The sequence below is a fragment of the Pseudoliparis swirei genome, chromosome 7 (genome assembly GCF_029220125.1).
Source record: "Pseudoliparis swirei isolate HS2019 ecotype Mariana Trench chromosome 7, NWPU_hadal_v1, whole genome shotgun sequence".
Classification (NCBI taxonomy): domain Eukaryota; kingdom Metazoa; phylum Chordata; class Actinopteri; order Perciformes; family Liparidae; genus Pseudoliparis; species Pseudoliparis swirei.
In genome coordinates, this window is record NC_079394.1 from 24,713,803 (window position 1) to 24,737,434 (window position 23,632).

The 23,632-nt window shown below is 42.9% G+C and overlaps 1 protein-coding gene across 1 annotated transcript; it reads right to left on the minus strand.

Annotated features, from left to right (window-relative positions):
* Window positions 1-716: 716 nt before the first annotated feature.
* Window positions 717-23,410, minus strand: kcnip3b (Kv channel interacting protein 3b, calsenilin). The gene is made up of 7 exons (XM_056419470.1): window positions 23,171-23,410; window positions 8,064-8,188; window positions 7,887-7,956; window positions 6,551-6,729; window positions 5,338-5,442; window positions 4,851-4,913; window positions 717-1,760 (listed from the first exon to the last, which is right to left on the minus strand). The coding sequence occupies exons 1-7, from the start codon at window positions 23,274-23,276 to the stop codon at window positions 1,713-1,715; spliced, it is 696 nt and encodes a 231-aa protein (XP_056275445.1). The 5' UTR covers window positions 23,277-23,410; the 3' UTR covers window positions 717-1,712.
* Window positions 23,411-23,632: the final 222 nt, after the last annotated feature.

The window sequence follows — 23,632 nt, forward strand, 5'->3', positions numbered from 1 at the left end:
TGTGCAATGTGTTAATGTTAAAATAAGCCACACACTGATCCAAATTCATGACTCAAGTAAGATCCCCCTGTCAGCAGCCAATCACAGAGAAGGAAGAGTCATTAACATGCTGGAACATTTGTGCAGCTGCATGTTTAGAGAGTCTTCAAAGCACTTCTCTGTGTAGGAGGCAAGCATTGAGCAGAGGTCAGCGTTTAAAAAAAGCTTATATCTGTAACGTTCTCTTCTCTGAATCTGGTGCCCATTCATCCCCCCCTCACAATTTAAATCCACTGATCTGTAAAACTGGGTTTCGCCACAAAGGTTTCCCCCAAAAGCACCGTTGTGAATCTTATGTTTGCCAAAGTTGTGCTCATATGGTTTCTTGGAAAAAAGTCATGACGCGTGAAAAAAACCACAACAAACGACTAATTGACTAAATAAATCTCAGTCGACTTAAGACTTAAGTTAACAAAAAAAAGGAGCAGCCCAAACATAACCCATCATAAATCTACTAATGTATCTTCAGTTTGATAAAGCACTGGTTATTCTGAAAAGGAAAAAATGTGCAATAAATTTATGTGTGAAGCTAAAAAGAGACTTCGAGGACGATAAATTGAAATACAGGCTAAGGGCCCGGGGACCTTAAGGGTTAATGTCCCTCGAGTCAGTTAACATGATGTTAGTTCACCCTCTGGATGCAGTGAGAGGGCGCATTGAAAAGGAGAAGTCACAGCTGTCGACAGCGTCTTTAATTAAACCAACATTACAAAGGTCCAACTGTACTGTACACAATACTGTGGCACTTTAGAGCTCATAGACACTGAGGAACCCAGATAAAGCCCTAATTCAGTACAAGAATACGTCTTTAAACAGTCCTCTTGTTTTCCTCACAGTACTGTATACTTTTCCAATCCGACCAGCGAAAAACATAATCTTCCAAAATACAAAAAAAAGGGAGAAATATTTGAATAACCCGTGAAGAACTGCTACTAAACTTGGTGTTAAACAGAGACTTCTAAAACAAATATTCACTTCTGGTCCTGTTCCATCACCCAGTGCAGCACAGATGAGACCAATACAAGGTAGAATGTATAACTATTATCTATACATATATACATACACACCAGCGGTGTATCAGGTGCAGGTATCTACAGTGCCTTTACTTCCGGCGCATATAATACATAATCATAAAACAGTAGTGCAAGCTAATTCCACATCACATATTTGATGACAAACATGCTTTATGTTCATTTCTCTTTTTTTCTTATTTTTTTCTTATATTCTCCCAGTTCACTTTAACCTCTAAAAACTCTGCATGTGTGTGTGTGAGAGAGAGAAAGAGACTTGGTGCATTAGTGTTGAAGCTAGTATCCTTGTGTGCAGGTCAGAGGATTATTGTAAGCTTCTTCATTCCTTGTTGGTTGTTGTTGGTTCTTTTTGTGTGACGATAAAAACACAAGACGCTCCTCTGTTTCTTCTTTTGATGACAACAAAAAAACACTCAGACAGACAGGGATTTTTCTTTTAGCTAGGAAGCTCTTCCCTTGTTTTGTCTCTATCGCGGTCCTTTTAGTCCAGAAGCGGTTGCAAGATACAGCGAAGCGTGAAACAGGAAAACACAAAAACAAAAACAGGTGTCTTTACAGCACCTACATTATTTGCCAGGATGAGTTTGAAGGTGTGGGTGAGGTGGGTGAGCTGTGCTTGTGTGTTGTGAAAGTCCGGATTCCTTATATCACATTTTCAAACAGCTGCATGGAGTTCATGATGTTCTCGTCCTGGAAAAACAAGAAGAAAAACATTTGTCACGATGAAACTTCAGGTGTATTCGTTTTACTATTATAGACATTACACTTAATTAAATGTGTCCCTTTTCTGCCTGCTGGTAGTTTGTAATGTACTGATAGTATTTGTGTATAATTCTGCATTACAGTAAAATTGTAATATATATATTTATCTGCCTTTTTCCTTACTGAAACATTTTTTTATAAAGTAGACTTTTGGATTGAATAGAACAGAGAGGAGTAGAACAATACGTTGTGTCCTGAAGCGTTTTCCTGAGCACTATCAAAATATTAGTATTTTTGTGAATTATAATTCAAAATGTAATATTATTGAATATTATTGAAAATTTTCCTTTTTTCATCAATTCCTCTAAAAGAGAAGCAACATTCTTCATCTGTTTTCATGTCTTTGGTTCTTATATTAGAACAGCTGATGAGTTTTTTCACAATTTTAGTTTGAGGTCAATTAATGACACGGGTAGATCCTCTCACACACAAAGACAAATGTTTTCCTCCCACGTATCGAGACTTATGCCCACGCTTACCCACTGCACAACAGCAGTTAATTTTCTGCAGCTTTTGGAGCTGTAAAAACGTGCTGTTAGTATTCAGCTGCAGTAATAATAATAACTTTATATATATATATATATAAAGCCTGCTGTCAGGCTGCACAACACACTGCAGTAGATCGCTGGAGATCCTGGCAAACTTAGCACTTTACTTTACTTTATTTTCCCCCTGTATATTTAGTATTTAGTATTAGTATTTAGTTTTTTAGTATTGTTATTGTGTTTTGTGTTTTATATTTATTTTTCATTGACGCTCTGATGTGCACCGCAGCTGTGATTTTTGAAATTTCCCCACTGTGGGACAAATAAAGGAATATCATATATCAAATCATATCACCTTTAGAAACAGGGTTTACAAAGTGCTCTGCAGTGTGGGAGAAGTGGACTTCAGTGGACCTTTGACTGACAGCAGGAACAAACAAACAGTGGTGGTGAAGCCCGATTGCCTGAAGTCGATTGACTGGAGGTCGATTGACTGAAGGTCGATTGACTAATCTGAGCTCAAAGAAACAACAATAAGCTACAGAAACAAAAATGTAATTTAATACTGTGATTTATATAAATAAAATGTAAATAAATATTTATATTATATTTTATATAGAATTTACAAAATCCTAATAGGCACACCGTATGGGGAAATAATGCATGAAACTGTGACATTTTGCCTTAAATTAAGGGTACACATTTCAGTATTTATTGGGGGAAATTCTCATTTCATAATAAACTAGAACGGGCACTCGGTAGAGCGCATACCTTCGCATATCACAAAATTGGGCATTGAATTATGAACATGTTGGCATTAGTTGCATGCCAATTGGACAACAATTTATCGTGCTATGGTAAAAAAAAAAGATGTTGACCTTTCCATGACCTTGACCTTTGACCCGATTGATCCCAAAATCTAATCAAATGGTCCCCGGATAATAACCAATCATCCCACCAAATTCCATGTGATTCAAGAAGATTTGACCTGTTCATGACCTTTGACCTTGACCTTTGACCCGATCGATCCCAAAATCTAATCAACTGGTCCCCGGATAATAACCAATCATCCCACCAAATTTCATGCGATTCGGTTCAATACTTTTTGAGTTCTGCGAAAGATTTTGACCTGTTCATGACCTTTGACCTTGACCTTTGACCCGATCGATCCCAAAATCTAATCAACTGGTCCCCGGATAATAAACAATCATCCCACCAAATTTCATGCGATTCGGTTCAATACTTTTTGAGTTTTGCGAATAACACGCATACAAATAAATAAATAAATAAATACACGGCGATCAAAACATAACCTTCTGGCATTTTCAATGCGAAGGTAAAAAACAACCACAGATGGAGAAAGTCAAACACTGAACCGACCGCAGCAGTGTTGAAGTTGAGTTTTTAATTTATGATGGAATATATTTCAAAATGAAATAAGTATGTTGTGCATCATTTATAGCTCGAGGTGTTTGTTTTCAGTTTGAAAGATTTAAAAGGAAGATTAATAAAACAAAAATAAATCTGAAAATGATGAACAGCTGATAACAAGGGGTAGAAATATCAGAGCTTTTTATTACTCTGACATTAATATGAGCCCATGAGATTGTCTAGAATTACTGCACAACAGTCAAGCGTTAAGAAAGGGAATTTAGGTTTGACCTGGTTTTAAAACCACTGTCCCGATAGAATAGAACCATCCACCCAGAACCCACTTTGAGAGATTCTACAGAGAACCCTTCTTAGTGTATTGATTCCACCGGAACCCACTCTGGATGTTCTATCCAGAACCTGTTCCCCTTCTGAGAGTGCTAACAACATCTCAGAGAACACTTTCATACTCCAAGGATTTAATTTAAAACCCACCCAAGGATTCTTACTGAGAAGCCTTTTACATTCCAAGGGTTTCATAGAAAACCCACCTGGGAATTTTAAAAGAGAAGCTTTTTATCTTCCAAGGATTTCCTCTAGAACCCAGCCAGAGTTCCTTGTGATAGTCTTAAAGAGCCGGGGCAGTTGTGGCACACCTCAAACCACACATTCACAGTTCACAATCACAGTTTTTGAAGACGATGCATTTGTTTTTAATACCCATGCTACCAATAATTCTCCTTCTTCCAGAAAGGGTTCTTTGGTTGAAAGGGGTGCTTAATAGAACATGTAGTCTTACAAAGAACCCTTGAAAAAGAGGGTTCTTCAGAAGCAAATGGTTCTGGGTAGAACCCCAGCCATTCGTGCTTTACCGTATATATATGCAGATGTGGATAATCTCAGCAACAATACATCATGTTATACAAAAACAGAAAGCGATGCAATTGGGACGTGAGTTGGTTTGTTCTATTTGTCCCCTTTCTTCTGGATAAAAATAAGATCCTGATCCTGATCCTAATCCTGAACCTGAACCCTGACCTGTAGTATAGTATTTGTGTTGATGAGTAACTTTCATTTAGTTTTTAATGTCTGTCTATCTATGTCTTTGTGTGTGTGTGTGTGTGTGTGTGTGTGTGTGTGTGTGTGTGTGTGTCTGAGTCACCTTCTGACAGGTCTCAATGAACTCTTCAATGGTCACTACACCGTCTCTGTTTTTATCCATTTTCTGTTGAAAAAAACAGGAGAAACAAAACAAGAGAGGAAGGAAACATGAGAGACAACAACTTACAAAAAAGTACCTGAACTAAAAGTAGTCACTATGCAGAATGGCCAACATCAGAATAATGTTTATCATATTATTGGATTATAAAATGAGTGATAAACTAATGTGTACATTGCTTAAATGTTGCAGCTGGTAACGGTGGGGCTAATGTAACCTCCTCTATATACGGCTGGGTAGCTTCATCCATAATAATACATCATAATGTATATTTTGGTTTTATATTTTGTATAATAGTATCATAAAATGGAAAAACTCCATTAAAGTACAAGTACCTCAAAACTGTACTTAAGTTCAGCACTTGAGTAAATGTACTGAGTTACTATCCACCATCCGCTTGTGTGTTTTTGCATTAGTGTGCATTCAGAACCTGGAAGAACTTGTCCACGTGTTCAGAGGGCGCTTCATCTCGCACACAGGGGTAGGTGTACCTCCCCATCATGTCGTAGATCGACTGCATAATCGCCAGCATCTCCTGAAGAGAGAAGAGGAACGAAAGAAAAGCCAAAGAGTCACATCGACTATCTATTTACTACCTTCTTAGCTATACTACAGCCCAACAAGACACAAGATGAAGCACTCAATCTCTCATGGTGGTGGTGTTTGAGTCCCACTGCATGGACATTACATCAACCCGGAAATGTAATTCAGAAGAGTGTAATGCAGGCCTATTCAACTAGCGGCCCGCGGGCCGGATACGGCCCGTTTGAGTTTAACTATGGCCCGCAAGACTGCCTGCAAATCAGTATAGCTTGGTAAGAAAAAATAAAACTGACGGACAAGCCTCTTTTATACATTGAGACATCTAACCCAGAGCCATTGAGTTTCACTGTTGCCTCAACCAAACCTGTATGGTTACATCTTTATATTACGCACCCGTGTTGGTTGCCGGTGTTACACCCCTACTGGTTTTCAAACCTACTGGTTTCCCTGCGCGTGCATTGTGTTCTCTTAACATCTGCAGCGGGGCTCTGTTTCGCTCACCAGATTCGTCACACATTCACAAACATATTGCTGGAGATCTTCAAGCCACCGTTCATATCCATGTCGGCGATTACGATTGTATAAGTGAGCAGTGCATCACAGCCACGGATGAAGAAATACATTTTCGAAAAAATAAAAATAAAAAGATCGCCCGACCTGGTTTCGATCTCTTTCACGCAAAAGGAGTCTGCACTCAAAGACATGCAGTCTGTGCACTGCGCCACCGGATATTAGTGTCATCCCAAGTCATTTATATATTGATCCATTAAGTCACATTTCTTATGTTTTCATGGGAACAGTTTAGTTGAAGGGATCTGAAACAACTGGTTCCCTTGAGAGGATATTTACACTTTGAAACATGTTTATAGTGATGCTTGTTCGCAACACTTTTGCCACACAATACCGACGCATTTTCGCGTGTGACTGTTTACCTGTGGAAATATATATTACTGTTTTTAATTTTTAGCCATTATTTGATCAATATTCTGTGCGGCCCTCACACCCCCCGTGATTTTCTTATTCGGCCCACTTGCTACTGAAGTTGAATAGCCCTGGTGTAATGGATGCATCATTTGCCAGGTGTGCGACGTGTCACTCACCTCTTTGGTGATGTAGCCGTCCTTGTTGATGTCGTACAGGTTGAAGGCCCAGTTGAGCTTCTCGGTGACCGAACCTCTGAGCAACACCGACAGGCCGATGACAAAGTCCTCAAAGCGGATCGAGCCGTTTCTGTCGATGTCGAAGGCGTTGAACAGAAAGTGGGCGTACGTGGTTGCATCTGTGCACAAGAGGAGTCGAGGTGGTAGATTTAGTGCAGTGTGGCCTAGGAGCTGCTTGGAGATACAGACCTTCATGAACCATCGGTGTAAAGTTAAATTAGTAGTAAGATAGTATCTGAGTATTTCAGAGGGAAATATAGCACTTTCGCCTCCAGTGCATTTATTTACATCTAGTTACACGTTACTTATTGTTAAGAATGTTAATACACATCTGTCAGTGTTGCCTACTGAATGAGACACGTCTGGTAATTTGTATGTACGTATCTGGTTCTCTGCCCTTATCTGTCTGACTAACTGTAACTAAACCTAATCACTGAACTTTAGTTTTACAATATTGTACTACGCAAACTATGTGAAAGAATGTGAAGGCCATGGATGGGGTGGGTCTGTGGGTGGGTGTTTTATTGGTTTGCCTTTTGTTATTATTTTTATTTTTATCTTTTATTTCTTTCTTTTCTGTTATACTTTCCTGTCTTCACTATTGTAAACCGACCTACACATACACAAAAATACTTGTTCTTTTATCCCTGTATGTCATATTGTGCATTATCATCAATAAAGTATATATTTTTTTTAAAGAATGTTAATACAAAATATGTGATCACCCTTTAGATTACGAAGCATTTGTTTCATAATTTCAGTCTTTACTAAAATAATTAATGCACTAGTGCAGTGATAGTCCAGCTTGCATTTCTCGTACTTCTTATGCAGCAGCGTGCTTCATACTTACAGTCAAAATACAATAAATCTTTAGCCAGACAAAGTGGTTAAAATTAATGCACATTAACCACCTACTGTTTACATTTTAATGCATTAACCGTAACATTAAAACAATAGTAACATCTTCATACATCCCACTTCAAAAAAGGCATACTACAATACATTTACTGAAAGCACTTGAGAGTATTTGTAAATTGATGTATTATTATATTTTACCTAATTATCTAAGTATCGGTATACTTAATCCATGACTGGCGTGATCATTTTTCTTATTTTGGATGCATCAAATCAAACACTGTGTACGGTAAATCTCACAGGACAACTATGAAATAAAATTGGGCACATGGACAAATTCAAGATAATATTTTTGATAATTTCCGTGCAGCAGTCAATAAAAAGGAAGGACAAGGGAGGAGAGATTGTTTTAATGTCTAACCTCCTTGGGGAAAGAACTGAGAATAGATGGTCTTGAATGTCTCCTCATCCACCATTCCACTGGGACACTCCTGCTCAAGAGAAGAAGGTAGAAAAAAAGAAAAAAAAGAATCACAGAGTATAATTCGAGTCTATAAAAAGCAAAGCAACGGCGGTAAAGCGATGAAACTGGACGTACGTTCTTAAAGCCTCGATAGAGGGACTGGAGCTCCTTCCTGGTGAACTTGGTCTGGGCCTGCAGCTGGTCCAGGCCCTCCGGCTGGTGACGCACCGTCGACAGCTCCAAGTCACTGTCGCTGCTGTCTGTGGGGGGGACAGGAAGAGATGCAGATGGAGATGCACAAAGAGGAACAAGAGGGAGGTCGGGCAGACATTTAGTGTGTGGTTGACATTTGGGGAACAGGGTTGAGTGATGGGGGGGGGGGGGGTCAAACATTTAACAGGGAGAGATTTGTTGTAGAGCATTTAGGAAAAAAACGTGCGAGTTTAACAGAAATATTTTTGCAAAAAAGGAGAAAATTGCAGGCAAAAAAAAGAACAGGAGGTACTTTCTCTTTGGTGGAAATGTCACCAAACTAATATTGTTTTACTTTATTCAGTTACATTTTATGCCACTGCAGAATATCTGAATTTATGAAGTTCAATCAAAGAGTGACTCGCATTATTGGTTACCAGTTTACACACACGAAGAGAAAGCACTTCACAACTGGAACAAGTCAAACATTTAAAATAAAAAAAGGAAGGGAGGGAAGTTTGATAAAAGTGGGTTGGGTATATCATTACTGTACTCACCATCTTTAGACGAAGAGAGGAGGAGGAAGGAGGGATTCGGTGTTGACACCAAGATGGAGTGAAAGAGAGTGATAAAAGGAAGAGGGAGAAAGAAACAAAAACAGAAAAACGTCAGATTGGACACAGGTTTTCAGTAGAACACTCAAGTTATATTCGGATAAAACCTCCAGCAGAGCAGAGAGATTTAATATTTCTGTGAAACGGAAACCTAACCCGCAGCAGAGGGATTTGAAACCCTTGTGTGATATTGCATTGTCCATTGAAAAAAATAAGACGGAGACAGCAGGAGACGACCTCTGACCTCAACCAAAGGAACCCTCCACATGAATGTGTCAAACAAAAAGAAGGTTTTCTATGTTGCTTTACGCCAGACAAATAATAATTTGATCTCCATTGCAATAGGCCTGATTCAATTCAATTCAATTCAATTCAATTCAGTTTATTTGTATAGCCCAATTTCACAAATTACAAATTTGTCTCGGAGTGCTTTACAATCTGTACACATAGACATCCCTGCCCCAAAACCTCACATCGGACCAGGAAAAACTCCCAAATAACCCTTCAGGGGGAAAAAAAGGGAATTCAATTCAATTCAATTCAGTTTATTTGTATAGCCCAATTTCACAAATTACAAATTTGTCTCGGGAGCTTTTTAATCTGTACATAGACATCCCTGCCCCAAAACCTCACATCGGACCAGGAAAACTCCCAAATAACCCTTCAGGGGAAAAAAGGAAGAAACCTGGAGGAGAGCAACAGAGGAGGATCCCTCTCCTAGGATGGACAGATGCAATAGATGTAATGTGTACAGAAGGACAGATTTAGAGTTAAAATACATTCAATGAATATGACAGAGTGTATGAATAGTTCATAGTAGGCATATTCCACGATGGAGACCTCCACGATCCATCAGGCAGATGGCGGTGGGGAGGAGGAGTGGCGGAGTCTCAACAGGACAGTGGCGTAGTCATGAGCAGGAATTCCACGACCCAGACGATCCATCAGGCAGATAGGATCTATGCCGTCTCATAGGGTCCGATGACCCCATGAGACGTAAAGTCAAAAGGACTTCCGGGAGAAAGCAGAGTTAGTAACGTGTGATTGAGAGATGAAAATTCATCCTTAAGGAGAGAAAAAAAGGAGATAGGTACTCAGTGCATCCTAAAACGTCCCCGGCAGCTATAAGCCTATAGCAGCATATCAAGGGGCTGGACCAGGGCAAACCTGATTCAGCCCTAACTATAAGCTCTGTCAAAGAGGAAGGTCTTAAGTCTACTCTTAAACGAGGTGACTGTGTCTGCCTCCCGGACTGAAATTGGAAGCTGGTTCCATAAAGAGGAGCTTGATAACTAAAGGCTCTGGCTCCCATTCTACTTTTAAGACTCTAGGAACTACAAGTAGTCCCGCATTTAGTGAGCGAGCTCTCTAGTGGGGCAATATGGTACGACAAGCTCCTTAAGATATGATGGAGCATCACCAATCAAGGCTTTGTAGGTTAAGAAGAATTTTAAAAGTGATTCTTGATTTTACTGGGAGCCAGTGCAGAGCAGCTAGTGCAGGAGTGATGTGATCTCTTTTCTTAGTTTTAGTGAGAACACGAGCTGCAGCATTCTGCATCAACTGGAGGGACCTAAGAGATTTATTAGAGCAGCCTGCTAATAAGGAGTTGCAGTAATCCAGTCTCGAGTAACGAACGCGTGAACCAATTTTCTGCATCTTTTGAGACAAGATGTGCCTGATTTTTGAAATATTACGTAGATGAAAGAATGCAGCCCTAGAGATTTGCATATCGTGGGAGTTAAAGGCCAAGACTCGATCAAAGATAACGCCAAGATTCTTTACAGTGGTGTTGGATGCCAGGGCAATGCCGTCTACAGAATCCACATCACCAGATAATTGATCTCTGAGGTGCTCAGGGCCGATTAAAATTACGGTTTTGTCTGAGTTTAACATCAGAAGTTGCAGGTCATCCATGTTTTATGTCTTTAAGACATGCTTGAATTTTACAGAGTTGGTTGCTCTCCTCTGTTTTTATCGATAAATATAGTTGAGTGTCATCTGCATAACAATGAAAGTTTATGGTGTTTCCTGATAATATTGCCCAAAGGAAGCATGTATAAGGTAAATAAAATTGGTCCAAGCACAGAACCTTGTGGAACTCCGTGATTAACGTTGGTGGTTATCGGCGTCATCGTTACAAATACAAACTGAGATCGATCTGATAAATAGGATTTAAACCAAATTAGTGCCGTGCCTGAAATGCCAATCGACTGCTCCAGTCTCTGTAACAGGATGTCATGGTCAATGGTGTCGAATGCAGCACTAAGGTCTAACAAGACCAGGACAGAGAGGAGTCCTTTATCTGCTGCCATTAAGAGGTCATTTGTAATTTTCACCAGTGCCGTCTCGGTGCTGTGGTGTTTTCTAAATCCTGATTGAAATTTCTCAAATAAACTATGACCACGCCATGGTTCATCTGATTTTCATACAGGCAGAGACCAGCTCTGCAAACCTGTGGTGAGGAAGTTCAAGAAGTGGACCAGTGAGGCTCTGGGAGGATCTACGTGGCGGCTTTTCGACTGTACTGACTGGGATGTCTCTCTAGGACTGCTACCAACAGCCTGGATGAGCACACAGAGGCTGTAACTTCCTACTTCCTACATCAGCTTCTGTGAGGACAGCTGTATTCCATCCAGCTCCAGGGTGAGTATAACAACGACAAACCCTGGTTACAGCGGAGCTCAGCGGAGCCTAGAAGCTAAGACTGCAGAAGGACCAGGGCATTTCAGGAGTGGGGACAGTGACCTGTACAGAGTCCAAATACAGGTTTAGCAAGGTGAGAGATGCTGTGACGACTGTACTCTGAGAAACTGCAACAGCAGCTCTCAGCAACGACTCTGCTTCTGTCTGGAGAGGGCTCAGGCAGATCACCAACTACAAGCCCAAATCACCCCACTCCATGAACAATGTTTCCTGGCAGGCACGAAGCTAAATGAGTTCTACTGCCGCTTTGAAAGACAATGGAGCAGTCCTGAGACCATCCCCACAGCCCCACCAACAAGCTTTCACAGACCATCAGGCCCACCCTCCCCAGGCCCATCAGGGGCTCACACCTCTGAGCACCCTCCATCAACTCAGCGATTTCCTCTGTCATCCTGGAGAGAGCAGTCAACAGGCTGTTTAAAAACAGAGCAGAACCCCGCAGCTAGCGGGCCCGACTGCCTCCCTCCCACCTCCCTGAAGCACTGTGCGACTAGCTGTCTCGTGTCACCGACATCTTCAACACCTCCCTGAGACATGCCCATAAACAGCGGGCCCCGGATCGTCTCCCCCTCCACCCTGAAGCACTGTGCGGACCAGCTGTCTCGGTGTTCCATTTATCTTCAACACCTCCCCTGGAGGCTCCAGCCTGCTTCACCGCTAAGGCCCTCCACCATCATCCCCACGGCCCCCAAAACCCAAACCCAGATCACAGGATTCCAATGACTACAATGACTGGGCCCGTCGCCTGACCTCTGTGGTCATGAAGGTCCTTTGAGCAGCTGTGGTCCGCTTTGGTCCTGTCACACCTCAAGACCATGCGACCACCACCCACTCCTGGACCCCTGCAGTTCTACAGAGTAACAGGTCTACGATGCAGTCAACAACCCTTCAGAGCTGAAGACAGGTCTGCAGACTATGCAGTCAACATCCTCCAGCCCTTCACTACATCCCGGGGAACCAGCATCTGACCTTTATGAACCCACGCCCAGGATCCTGTTTGTGGACTTCAGCTCTGCCTTCAATTCCATCATCCCGTCCCTGTTTGCAGGATAAGCTCTCCCAGCTGCAGTGCTCCCGACTCACCCACCTGCAGGTGGATCACTGCAGACTTCCTTGACCGGCAGGAAGCAGCACGTGAGGCTGAAACACGCCTCAGGCTCCTGACCAACCGCACACCGGGTTCCCCAAAGGCTGTGTTCTCTCCCTCTGCTGTTCTCCTGTCCCTCAACAGCTGCACCTCCAGTCACCAGTCCGTCAAGCTCCTAAAGTTCGCGCGGATTGTGTACACCACCTCATTGGACTCATCTCTGGCGGGACGCAGACCGCCCACAGGTGGGAGAGACTGACCACCTGTGACCTGCACAGAACAGCCTGGTGACCTGGTGCAGCCAGAACAGCTCTGGAGCTCAACGCCTGAAGACAGTGGAGATGGTTGTGGATTTCAGGAGTGAATGCAGCCCCACCCGCCTCCTACCATCATCCTGTGTGACTCCCGCCGACGCTTGTGGAGTCCTACATCAGCTCCTGGGCTCCATCATCTCCCAGGACCTCAAGTGGGAGCTGAACATCTGCTCCATCTCCAAGAAGGCCCAGCAGAGACAGATGTTCTTCTGAGGCAGCTGAGGAAATTAACCTGCCAGGAAGATGATGCACAGTTCTACACTGCCAATGGGTGCGTCCCTCCATGCTCCTCCATCACCGCCTGGCACACCCTCTTGCAGCCACAGCCAAAGTTGCTTGCGAGGCTGCAGAGCATCATCCGGCCGGCCGCAAGAGGGTTATCGCCTGCAATCTGCGCTCCCTTCCTCCAGGTCCTGTTCACTTCCAGGTCACTGGGAAGGGCCAGAAAGATTGTCGCCGACCCTCCCACCCTGACACTCCTGTTCGAGTCCTCCTCGGGAGAGGCTGCGGTCCATCATGACCACGACCTCCCGCTTACACCAATAGGCTTTTTCCTACCAAGGCGGTCGGGAACTATCATTTGGACCCCTGGACTGACTGACTGTTCCCCAAGGACTACCACCTCTTCTTCCACCTTCTCTCCTCCTCCTTCTTCCCGCCTCCTTCCTCTCTCCTCCTCCCTCTGAAAACCTCCCTCTTCTCCCACCTCCCCTCCTCATGTTTTGATTGTTGTTTGTCATGACCAGGGCAAACCTGATTCAGCCCTAACTGATAAGCTCTGTCAAAGAGGAAGGTCTTAAGTCTACTCTTAATCAAGGTGACTGTGTCTGCCTCCCGGACTGAATTTGGAAGCTGGTTCCATAAAAGAGGAGCTTGATAACCAAAGGCTCTGGCTCCATTCTACTTTTTAAGACTCTAGGAACTACAAGTAGTCCCGCATTTAGTGAGCGAGCTCTAGTGGGGCAATATGGTACGACAAGCTCCTTAAGATATGATGGAGCATCACCAATCAAGGCTTTTGTAGGTTAAGAGAAGAATTTTAAAAGTGATTCTTGATTTTACTGGGAGCCAGTGCAGAGCAGCTAGTGCAGGAGTGATGTGATCTCTTTTCTTAGTTTTAGTGAGAACACGAGCTGCAGCATTCTGGATCAACTGAGGGACCTAAGAGATTTATTAGAGCAGCCTGCTAATAAGGAGTTGCAGTAATCCAGTCTCAAGTAACGAACGTGAACCAATTTTCTGCATCTTTTGAGACAAGATGTGCCTGATTTTTGAAATATTACGTAGATGAAAGAATGCAGTCCTTGAGATTTGCTTTACGTGGGAGTTAAAGGACAAGTCGATCAAAGATAACGCCAAGATTCTTTACAGTGGTGTTGGATGCCAGGGCAATGCCGTCTACAGAATCCACGTCACCAGTTAATTGATCTCTGAGGGGCTCAGGTCCGATTAAAATTACTTCGGCTTTGTCTGGGTTTAACATCAAGAAGTTGCAGGTCATCCATGTTTTTATGTCTTTAAGACATGCTTGAATTTTAGAGTTGTTTACTCTCCTCTGTTTATAGGTAAATATATATGGTGTCATCACATAACAATGAAAGTTTATGGAGTGTTTCCTTTCTGATATGCCCAAAGGAAGCATGTATAAGGTAAAGGTAAATTGTCAGAAAACACAGAACCTTGTGGAACTCCGTGATTAACGTTGGTGGTTATCGGCGTCATCGCTACAAATACAAACTGAGATCGATCTGATAAATAGGATTTAAACCAAATTAGTGCCGTGCCTGAAATGCCAATCGACTGCTCCAGTCTCTGTAACAGGATGTCATGGTCAATGGTGTCGAATGCAGCACTAAGGTCTAACAAGACCAGGACAGAGAGGAGTCCTTTATCTGCTGCCATTAAGAGGTCATTTGTAATTTTCACCAGTGCCGTCTCGGTGCTGTGGTGTTTTCTAAATCCTGATTGAAATTTCTCAAATAAACTATTATGATGTAGAAAGTCGCACAACTGATTTGCGACCACTTTCTCAAGGATCTTGGAGAGGAAGGAGGTTAGAGATCGGTCTGTAGTTAGCCAATACCTCTGGATCCAGAGTGGGCTTCTTCAGGAGAGGTTTAATAACAGCCACCTTGAAGGAGTGTGGTACGTGGCCTGTTAGCAGAGACACATTGATAATATCTAATAGAGAGCCGCCAATTAAAGGCAAACGTCTTTAAGCAGCCTCGTGGGATGGGGTCCAAGAGACAGGTAGACGTGTTCAAGTAGAAACCGTTGAAAATAATTGGTCACGGTTGATAGGAGAAAATCCTCCAAATATACACCAGGGCATACAGCGGTTTCCAAGGCCATTCCACTTGAGGACAGATTGGCACTTGTTATGGGCAAGAGATTATTAATCTTGTCCCTAATAGTTAAAATCTTTTCATTAAAGAAGTTCATAAAGTCATTACCACTAAGGTTTATAGGAATGCTCGGCTCCACAGAGCTGTGACTCTCTGTCAGCCTGGCTACAGTGCTGAAGAGAAACCTGGGGTTGTTTTATTTTTTCTATTATTGATGAGTAATAGGCTGCTCTGGCATTACGGAGGGCCTTCTTATATGTTTTAAGACTATCTCGCCAAACTAAGCGGGATTCTTCGAGATTAGTTGAACGCCATATGCGTTCAAGCTTTAGTGACGTTGCTTCAGTTTGCGGGTCTGAGGGTTATACCAGGAGCAAACCTCCTCTTCCTCACTGTCTTCTTCTTCAGAGGGCTATCGAGTCCAGTGTCATTCTCAGAGAGCCTATGGCACTGTCAACAAGATGATCAATCTGGGACGGACTAAGTTAGACCAGGAGTCCTCTGTTATATTGAGGCGTGGTATCGAATCAAATACAGAAGGAATCGCTTCTTTAAATTTAGCTACAGCACTATCAGTTAGACATCTAGTGTAGAAACTTTTGACTAACGGAGTACACTCCGATAGTATAAATTCAAAAGTTATGAGGTTGTGGTCTGACAGAAGAGGATTCTGTGGGAAGACGTTCAAATGCTCAATGTCAACGCCATAAGTAAGAACAAGATCAAGCGTGTGGCCAAAGCTGTGAGTGGGTTTCTGTACTCTCTGACAGAAGCCAATCGAGTCCAACAAGGAGATGAATGCAGCACTAAGGCAATCATTATCAACATCCACATGGATATTAAAATCTCCAACAATAATAACTTTATCGGTTTTAAGAACCAAACTTGATATAAATTCTGAGAATTCAGATATAAACTCTGAATATGGACCTGGTGGCCGGTACAGAATCACAAATCGAATTGGCTGTAGTGTTTTCCAGGTTGGATGTGAAAGACTAAGAACAAGGCTTTCAAATGAGGTGTAGTGTAATTTTGGTTGAGGATTAATTAATAGGCTCGATTCAAAGATGGCTGCTACTCCACCTCCTCGACCGATGCCTCGAGGAATGTGAGTATTTATATGACTTGGAGGAGTCGATTCATTCAGGCAGACATATTCTTCATGGCTCAGCCAGGTTTCAGTTAGGCAACATAAATCAATGTGATTATCTGATATTAAATCATTCAGTAACACAGCTTTAGATGACAGAGATCGAATATTTAGGAGACCACATTTAATAGACCTATTTTGTTGCACTGCTGAAATAATTGTGTTAACTTGTATAAGGTTATTGTGTACGACTCCTCTTCTGCTTACTTTTGATTTATTTAATTGAAGTGGCCGTGGGACAGACACAGTCTCTACTCTAAAGTCAAGGGTGGGTAACTGCTTGAATGGAAGAGCAGAAGGGTGTTAAACTACAACTCTGCTCCCGGTTCCTGATCTGAACCCTGGGTTGTCATAGATTAAGTCCGGTGATCAACTTGGTCATATTCGCAGAAATGAGACGCGCTCCGTCCAACGTGGGATGAATGCCGTCTCTCCTCATCAGATCAGGTTTTCCCTAGAAAGTCTTCCAGTTGTCTACGTAGCCCACATTATTCGCTGGGCACCACCTCGACAGCCAGCGGTTGACAACAACATTCGGCTATACAATTCGTCTGTCTGCAAATTTGGGAGAGGGCCAGAGAAAATTACGGTGTCCGACAACGTCTTGGCATAAGCACACACCGATTCCACATTAATTTTAGTGAGTTCCGGCGGCGGGCTCGGCGTCATTACCACCGGCGTGTATTACAATCTGACTGTATCTCCGCTTATCCTTAGCCAGCAGCTTCAAACAAGACTCCACGTCGCCCGCTCTGGCCCCCGGGAGGCACACGACTCTGGTCCGTGGCTTCGCTATTTTCACGTTCCTGACTATAGAGCTCCCGATAACCAGGGTGTGTTCCTCAGCGGGTGTGTCGCTGAGCAGGGAAAACTGGTTCGAAACGTGAAGTGGTTGGTGCACAGCGGGCTTCTGTGTAGACTTACGACTCCTGCGAACAGTTACCCAACCATCCGGCTGCACGGTTACCGCCGGGGCACAGCTAACAGCTGACTGTAGCTCCGCGCCGACTACGGGAGAGGGCGGGCTAACTAGCATAGCTGTCTGAGCTTCGATAGCGCGGAGCCGTGCATCTAACCCACTTAGACCTGCCTCCAACCTAGCAAATAAACTACACTTGTTGCATGTATCGTTATCATTAAGGGAGGCAGGGGGATAACTATACATGAGACACACTGAGCAAGAGGGAGCGGGAGGGAGAGAAGAAGAAGTCATGCTCGCTGTTGAGCTGGCAACCAAAGCTTACCGGAAGAGTGAGATGATGCGTTCAGGAGCAGCTGGGAAAATCAGACTGAAGAACAGCAAAGAGAACAGCCTCAAGATGCAAGGCAACTCGGTAAAGACTAACATGTCCTGACACGGTGGAGCTCCTCACTGATATTATTGGTTTCCATGTGAAGACATAACAGCAAGTTTCCTTGAAGCATTACAGTTAATTATTTACCTTGAAAAAAGCAGTTTGGCATCAACATCTTATCTCAACTCGAGGTTGAACTTTCAACCATATCTGGGGGGGAAAACTCGTGAAAAAACAAAACCGTGGAGCTTTGTTCAAATATTTACTTTAACTGAGATTATTTGTGTGTGTTGTAAAGTGATCATTATTATTTTTTGCCTGTCTTTTTTTTTTCATCGGAGCTGGACTTTCCCATAAGTGTCTACCTGTAATTGATCATCTTTCGGGTCGGCCTACAAAGATGCTCTTTGTACTCGACACCACTGATTCATAATGCTGCATTCATGTGTTCATCTGAGTTGTCGTTATCACAAGTTCTACAACATGTAAATAGCATCCGTGTCAGCTTCAAAGTTGTAACGATTGGGAAACTCAGATTTTTCCAGAAAGCTCCGATGCATCAAAGTTAATTAAACAAATGTGAATGCCTCACAAGACCACAGTTCACTGTAAATAAACCCACATTTAAAGGATAGGCTATGCTGTTGAATTTTCAACACACAGTATTTACAGGGCTCTCAAGCTTTGTCAGCTAGCTACACAACAGTTGCTACAGGCAGTTACAGGGCTCTCAAGTCTCACGCATTGAGCGTGAGACTCACGCAATTTGGTCTCATCTCACGCACTCCCGCCACACATCGAATTCCTCACGCTGAAAAAACCTCTCGACTATTTAATGCTTGAATGCAGGGGTGCTCAATACGCCGATCGATTGTTCCCCCCCCCGTCAACAACTCTTTTCGGCTCGATGCCGGCGCGCGCAACGGTCAGCTGTATCGGGTGCTGATGGAAATCTCACGCTTGCCTGTCTTCAAAACTTGAGAGCCCTGCAGTTACTGAACGTCAAGTTAAATGTCCACTTAGTAAACTAGGCTGAGTTAGAGGCTACGAACAGCCGCGCACCAAACGTGTAATCATGCACCGCTGAAAACATTCCCAGCAAAAATGTCTTGAGGCCTGTTTGACTGGCAAACTACAGTGCTCAGCTTATTTGGGAAAGTATACTGACAAAAATAATATATATATATATATTTGTGTCAATTTTGTGTCATTGGGGCCGAAAATCAACAGACGCAGACAAAGACAATAAGTGGGATCCTTTCATGGCCTTTGCTGACAATAACAAACTGCCTATATATGCCTGAATGTTAAAGTCAAAACGTTTTTTTCCACAATGGCCTTCGAAAAGGATCCCAGATAAACCAAAAATATTCTTTATGATATACACTTTCTAGACATGCATCAAAACAACATTCACAGATATCTACAAGCGGATACAAAGTTAAACAAATGTAACTCCAGCCCACACACACACACACACACACACACACACCTCCTCCTCCTCCTCCTCCTCCTCTTCATTGCCCCTCACCCAGCTTGTCTCACTGGTCTCAGTGATGTCGATCAGGCCCAGCAGGTGCATCAGTTTGAGGAACATTATCATCAGGCACACGATGCCAATAGTCTGGAGTCCCTCCGTGTCCCACCTCACACTCAGCTTCCCCTCTTCTTCTGTCTTCCCCTCCACGGTCATTCTCTTTCCTTGCCTCTTTTACATACTTGGATTTGAACAAAACACCTTTTCTCTTTTAATCCATCCGTCTCTTTGGGTCTCACTCTCTCTCCGCTCTTCTTCTCATTACCCTCCCATCTCTGGAACAGTGTCACTCACTCATCACTCCTTTTCTGTCACAAGTTACTCTATTTAGCTCCCCCCCTTCTGCCTTTCTAATTGACTGGTGTTTTCTTCCCTCACCCCTGCTCTCTCCCGCTCTCATGGATCTTTCCATGTTCCCCACGACTTAGCGTCTGATGGTGCAACTCCTCTTTTAAGGTCAGGTGAATCAGATTATTGCTGTAAAAAAATATCGAGAGAGAGAGAAAGGAAGAAATCCCTCCCAAAAATCTGGACGACATCGTTAATCCATGGGAAATCCAATCAGACGAAGCTCAGAAACTCCCACGTCACACATGCAAGTTGTTTTGGCACAAGCAGTCAGTTGGTTTGGGATTCATTCCTCTAGCTGGCGACAACAGTCTTGTCAAATAGACAATCTTTTCACAGCAATTTGACCCTTTTTCATAAAAAATAATAAAACAAAAAGGCAGCAAGTCACTGATTATTGAACCTTTAAATGGACAAAACTCACTAAAGATTGCAATATTGTTTTTTCTCCATATGACACACATGAGCCACTTTGCCTTTACGGAGTCAGGGAAGGTGGTGAGGAAAGGTCAACAGGTGTCCTGCTATTTTCCCAGTCAGCTCAGTGATCCACTTTCTAATTGTTCCCCGTGGCTCTCCTGGGGCCCGTAACACAGAATGTGGTACTGTGTCACACGCTCACATTCCTGTAATAACTGCTCCCTCTAGTGGAGGACAATGAAACAACAGGAGACTGTGCAGCCACAGGACAGGTGAATGGAAAAAGCATTGTCTCTCTCTCTCTATTTACAATTGAGATTCAGAGCATAGGAGTTCAAATGGGACACAGAATTTCCCTTTTAATCAATGTGTCAAGGGTTCAAATCTCAGTCTGTACCTATAAAAAAAAGACAAGATAGAGAGATCGACTTCATTGCGTCGTTTTTTTTATCAAGACCTGATTATTAGGAGAATATTTACTTAGATTTTCCTACATGCAGATGAGGCGAAAACCTTTTCTCATTCCTGAGGTTTACATGCAGATTTCCTTTCAGGATGTAAACAGCCCCAACAAACTCCACCAATGAGATAGGTACTGGGCCACACACACACCCTACCTGCAGTGTGTGTGTGGCCCAAGAGGCAAAGCCCAGGGCAAAGAAAGGTCTTAAAATACCCCGCTGCTGCTCCTTCAGCACATTGCTGAGTGGGGATTATAATCCTTGATGCATTAATGTATGCACCACTTGAATGTTGCAGTTTGTAAAGGTGTTTTTAAAATGATATATACTGCCGAGTTTACCTATATTAATACATCAGAATTTAATTTACTGACTTGTATTTTGTATTAATAGTCGTAATATGCAAGTGTAGTACAGTAGCGTAGCATAGAAATACTCCAGTAAAATACAAGTACATCCAAATTGCACACACATACAGTTCTTGAGTAAATGTCCGTAGTTCCAACACTGGATGAATGATGTATTTATCCAACAAACATGGGAATGAGCAAACAAGCCATAAATAACCTCCTTTACCTTTTTTTAAAAATTTTTTAGAGCATATCGATGTTGCTCATCCTGCATGAGTTAAATGTGGCATAGATGACGCTATCGGAGAACCTCAGAATACATCTCCACGTCTGAAGACAAGGCCTCTGGCATCAGATGTCTTCCCAAAATAGGACCACGCTGAACTCAACCCAAAATGGACATCCGAGAAGAGAGGAAACAACAATCAAAGGGGCCGAGGGGTTTGTCCATAGGTGCATTTTCAAAATCAAAGGATCTTTTCTTGAGTGCTGATGATATAAATAATTCAACAAATAAGATAGCAGACCTGATTGGATTGCTGATTGATGAAGGACATCTAATGTCCTGCTGATGCTCAATGTGGCAATATTAAACATTCCATCCAGACGTGATTTATTACGTGCAGAAATACTCACAATTAAATGTATTTTGAATGGAGGAAGCCTGAAAAGAGTTTCATTTTAAGGGGTATATACAGTACTTTTAATGCCTTTACTTCTCTTTTTTGACTCTGTTTAGGTTAGATTATATGTACTTCATTTATACCCAAGGGGAAATGTCTTTGTTACAAACATATTTACAATATAGTTTATGTTTTATGTTATGATGAACTAACACTCTACCACTATTTCTGTTTCAAAGGGGATATCTTGGTGCTCCAGGTAGTAGCAAAGATCTCAATAAGAGTCAAATGTCTTCAATCAAACTGTTGAAATAGAGAAATGTTCACAGTATTGGTTTGTTCCTTCATTGTAGTACAAGTATTGTACAAGTATTACAATTTCTCTTTCGGTGAGTACGGAAATGTATTCTTAATCCCTTTCGTATAATTATTTCCCCCTATGAACAGACACACTTTAAGATACTTTAAATCTTAAAGTCTTTAACCTGAATCGACTAACATACTAATTTGCAACTATGTTGATAATCGGTTGATTGCTATTTCTAAAAGTTTTTTTTCTGGCAACTGTTGATGGTTTGTGTTTTTCCTAAATGTGAGAGATGGATTGCTTTTCTTTGTTTTGCATTGTAAAATGAATGTATTTGTTTAAAAAAAAGAAAAAGATACACTTTTTATGAGCTTTTATCGCTTTCTTTTAATAGACTACATATTTTATTGGCATCATTAAACCTTCCAACCGAGCAGAAACGACTTCTGAGGACATCGCCTCACTCTCTCACCTCCCTCTTTGTCTTTGGTGGAATCTAAAGGTCATTTGTTGATTATCCAACAGGCCAGAAAGCTCACAAATAGCTGAACATCTGGATCCGGTTACTTCTCAGCCGTTTTCCTCCATGAACGACAACTATCTAAAATACCTGCTGCCAAACTAGCTACGTTGTTGTTGAGAGAATGACGCTGCAGTTGGGAAAATGAGTCTCACAGGGAGGTGATGGAGTCATGAAGCGGCTGGGGTCAGGTCCGAACACGCATGAGGAGAACTCGGGAGGCCGCTGAGGGATGGCCGGTGTCCTTCAGGGTCCCGGAGGAGTACTCCAGGCTCCATATTTAGGCGGCCGCAGAGAAAGCCTGTTCGATACTGCATGTATAATTGATGTGCAGTAATGCTAAACCGGGGTGTAGGCGGAGGAGGAGGAATGGGTGCGGGGGTGTGTGGGGGGGTGGGGGGGTAAATATTGGTGTGACTGAGATGAGTGATACATTATGAAGAGGACATTACTGGTGTTTTTTGTTGAACTTATTACTTATGATGCCGAGCCATATGAGAAGCACTAATGTGCCGACTGGAGCCTTCCTGTAATCGGTTCTCTGACGGCCGGGCATTCCGGCTGGCTGGCGATCACCCAAAACCCTAATCAAAGGGGAACTGCAGCTCTCATGTCTCTTTCTGTGTACACCGGACCAAAAACAAAATAAATACAAAACATTGACCTATTCACCAACACGGATATACACACAGTTTGGCTGATGGTCCATTTCTTTTTAAATATCCCCCCAAAAATGCAGAGAATAATAATAACAAATGCCCATGTAGCTTTAGCAAAATGGTGACGTTGTGTTTTTATTCTCTGAGGGGCCGGAGCAGGCAGAGATGACGAGTAACGACATTGGGATTACATAATCAGCTTCATTTACTTCACTTGTCCGTGTATTTTTGCAGGGATGATGTGGAAGGCACATTTTCAAAAGTTGTCCCTTTGGCCTGATGTTAAAATAGGGGGGAAGGGGGGGGTGCCTTACCTTCAAACGAGGACATGGGCTCCAGGATGCCGAACTGCTTGAGAACTGCCATGAAAAGGATGATGACCACGGCGATGGCAAACAGCTCCATGCCCTGGATCCCCATGACTGCGGGACACCGGGAGACCACTCAGGGCCAAGCCTGCACGAGAAGGCCTGGCCCCGGGGGGGAGGAGGGGGTTGTGGGAGCCTGGGCCGGCACGAGTAACGCCGAGCCGGCAGCAAGTGTTTTCAACGGAGGTGAGCCAAGAAGTGACAGGAATCAGGTCTGGTTGGTGGGCGGCCGCATGGGTTTGTTTCCAGGCCCGGGAGGCAGCATGAGAATCAGGCCGGGGGGCTGGACGAAGGCGCCGCTAATGTCAACACTGATGCTGAAGTGGAAAATTCGTGGTCGCCGACATATATGGAAAACATCCCTCTGCAGACCCATGAGGGAAAATGGGGGTTGTGTCACAAGCCATT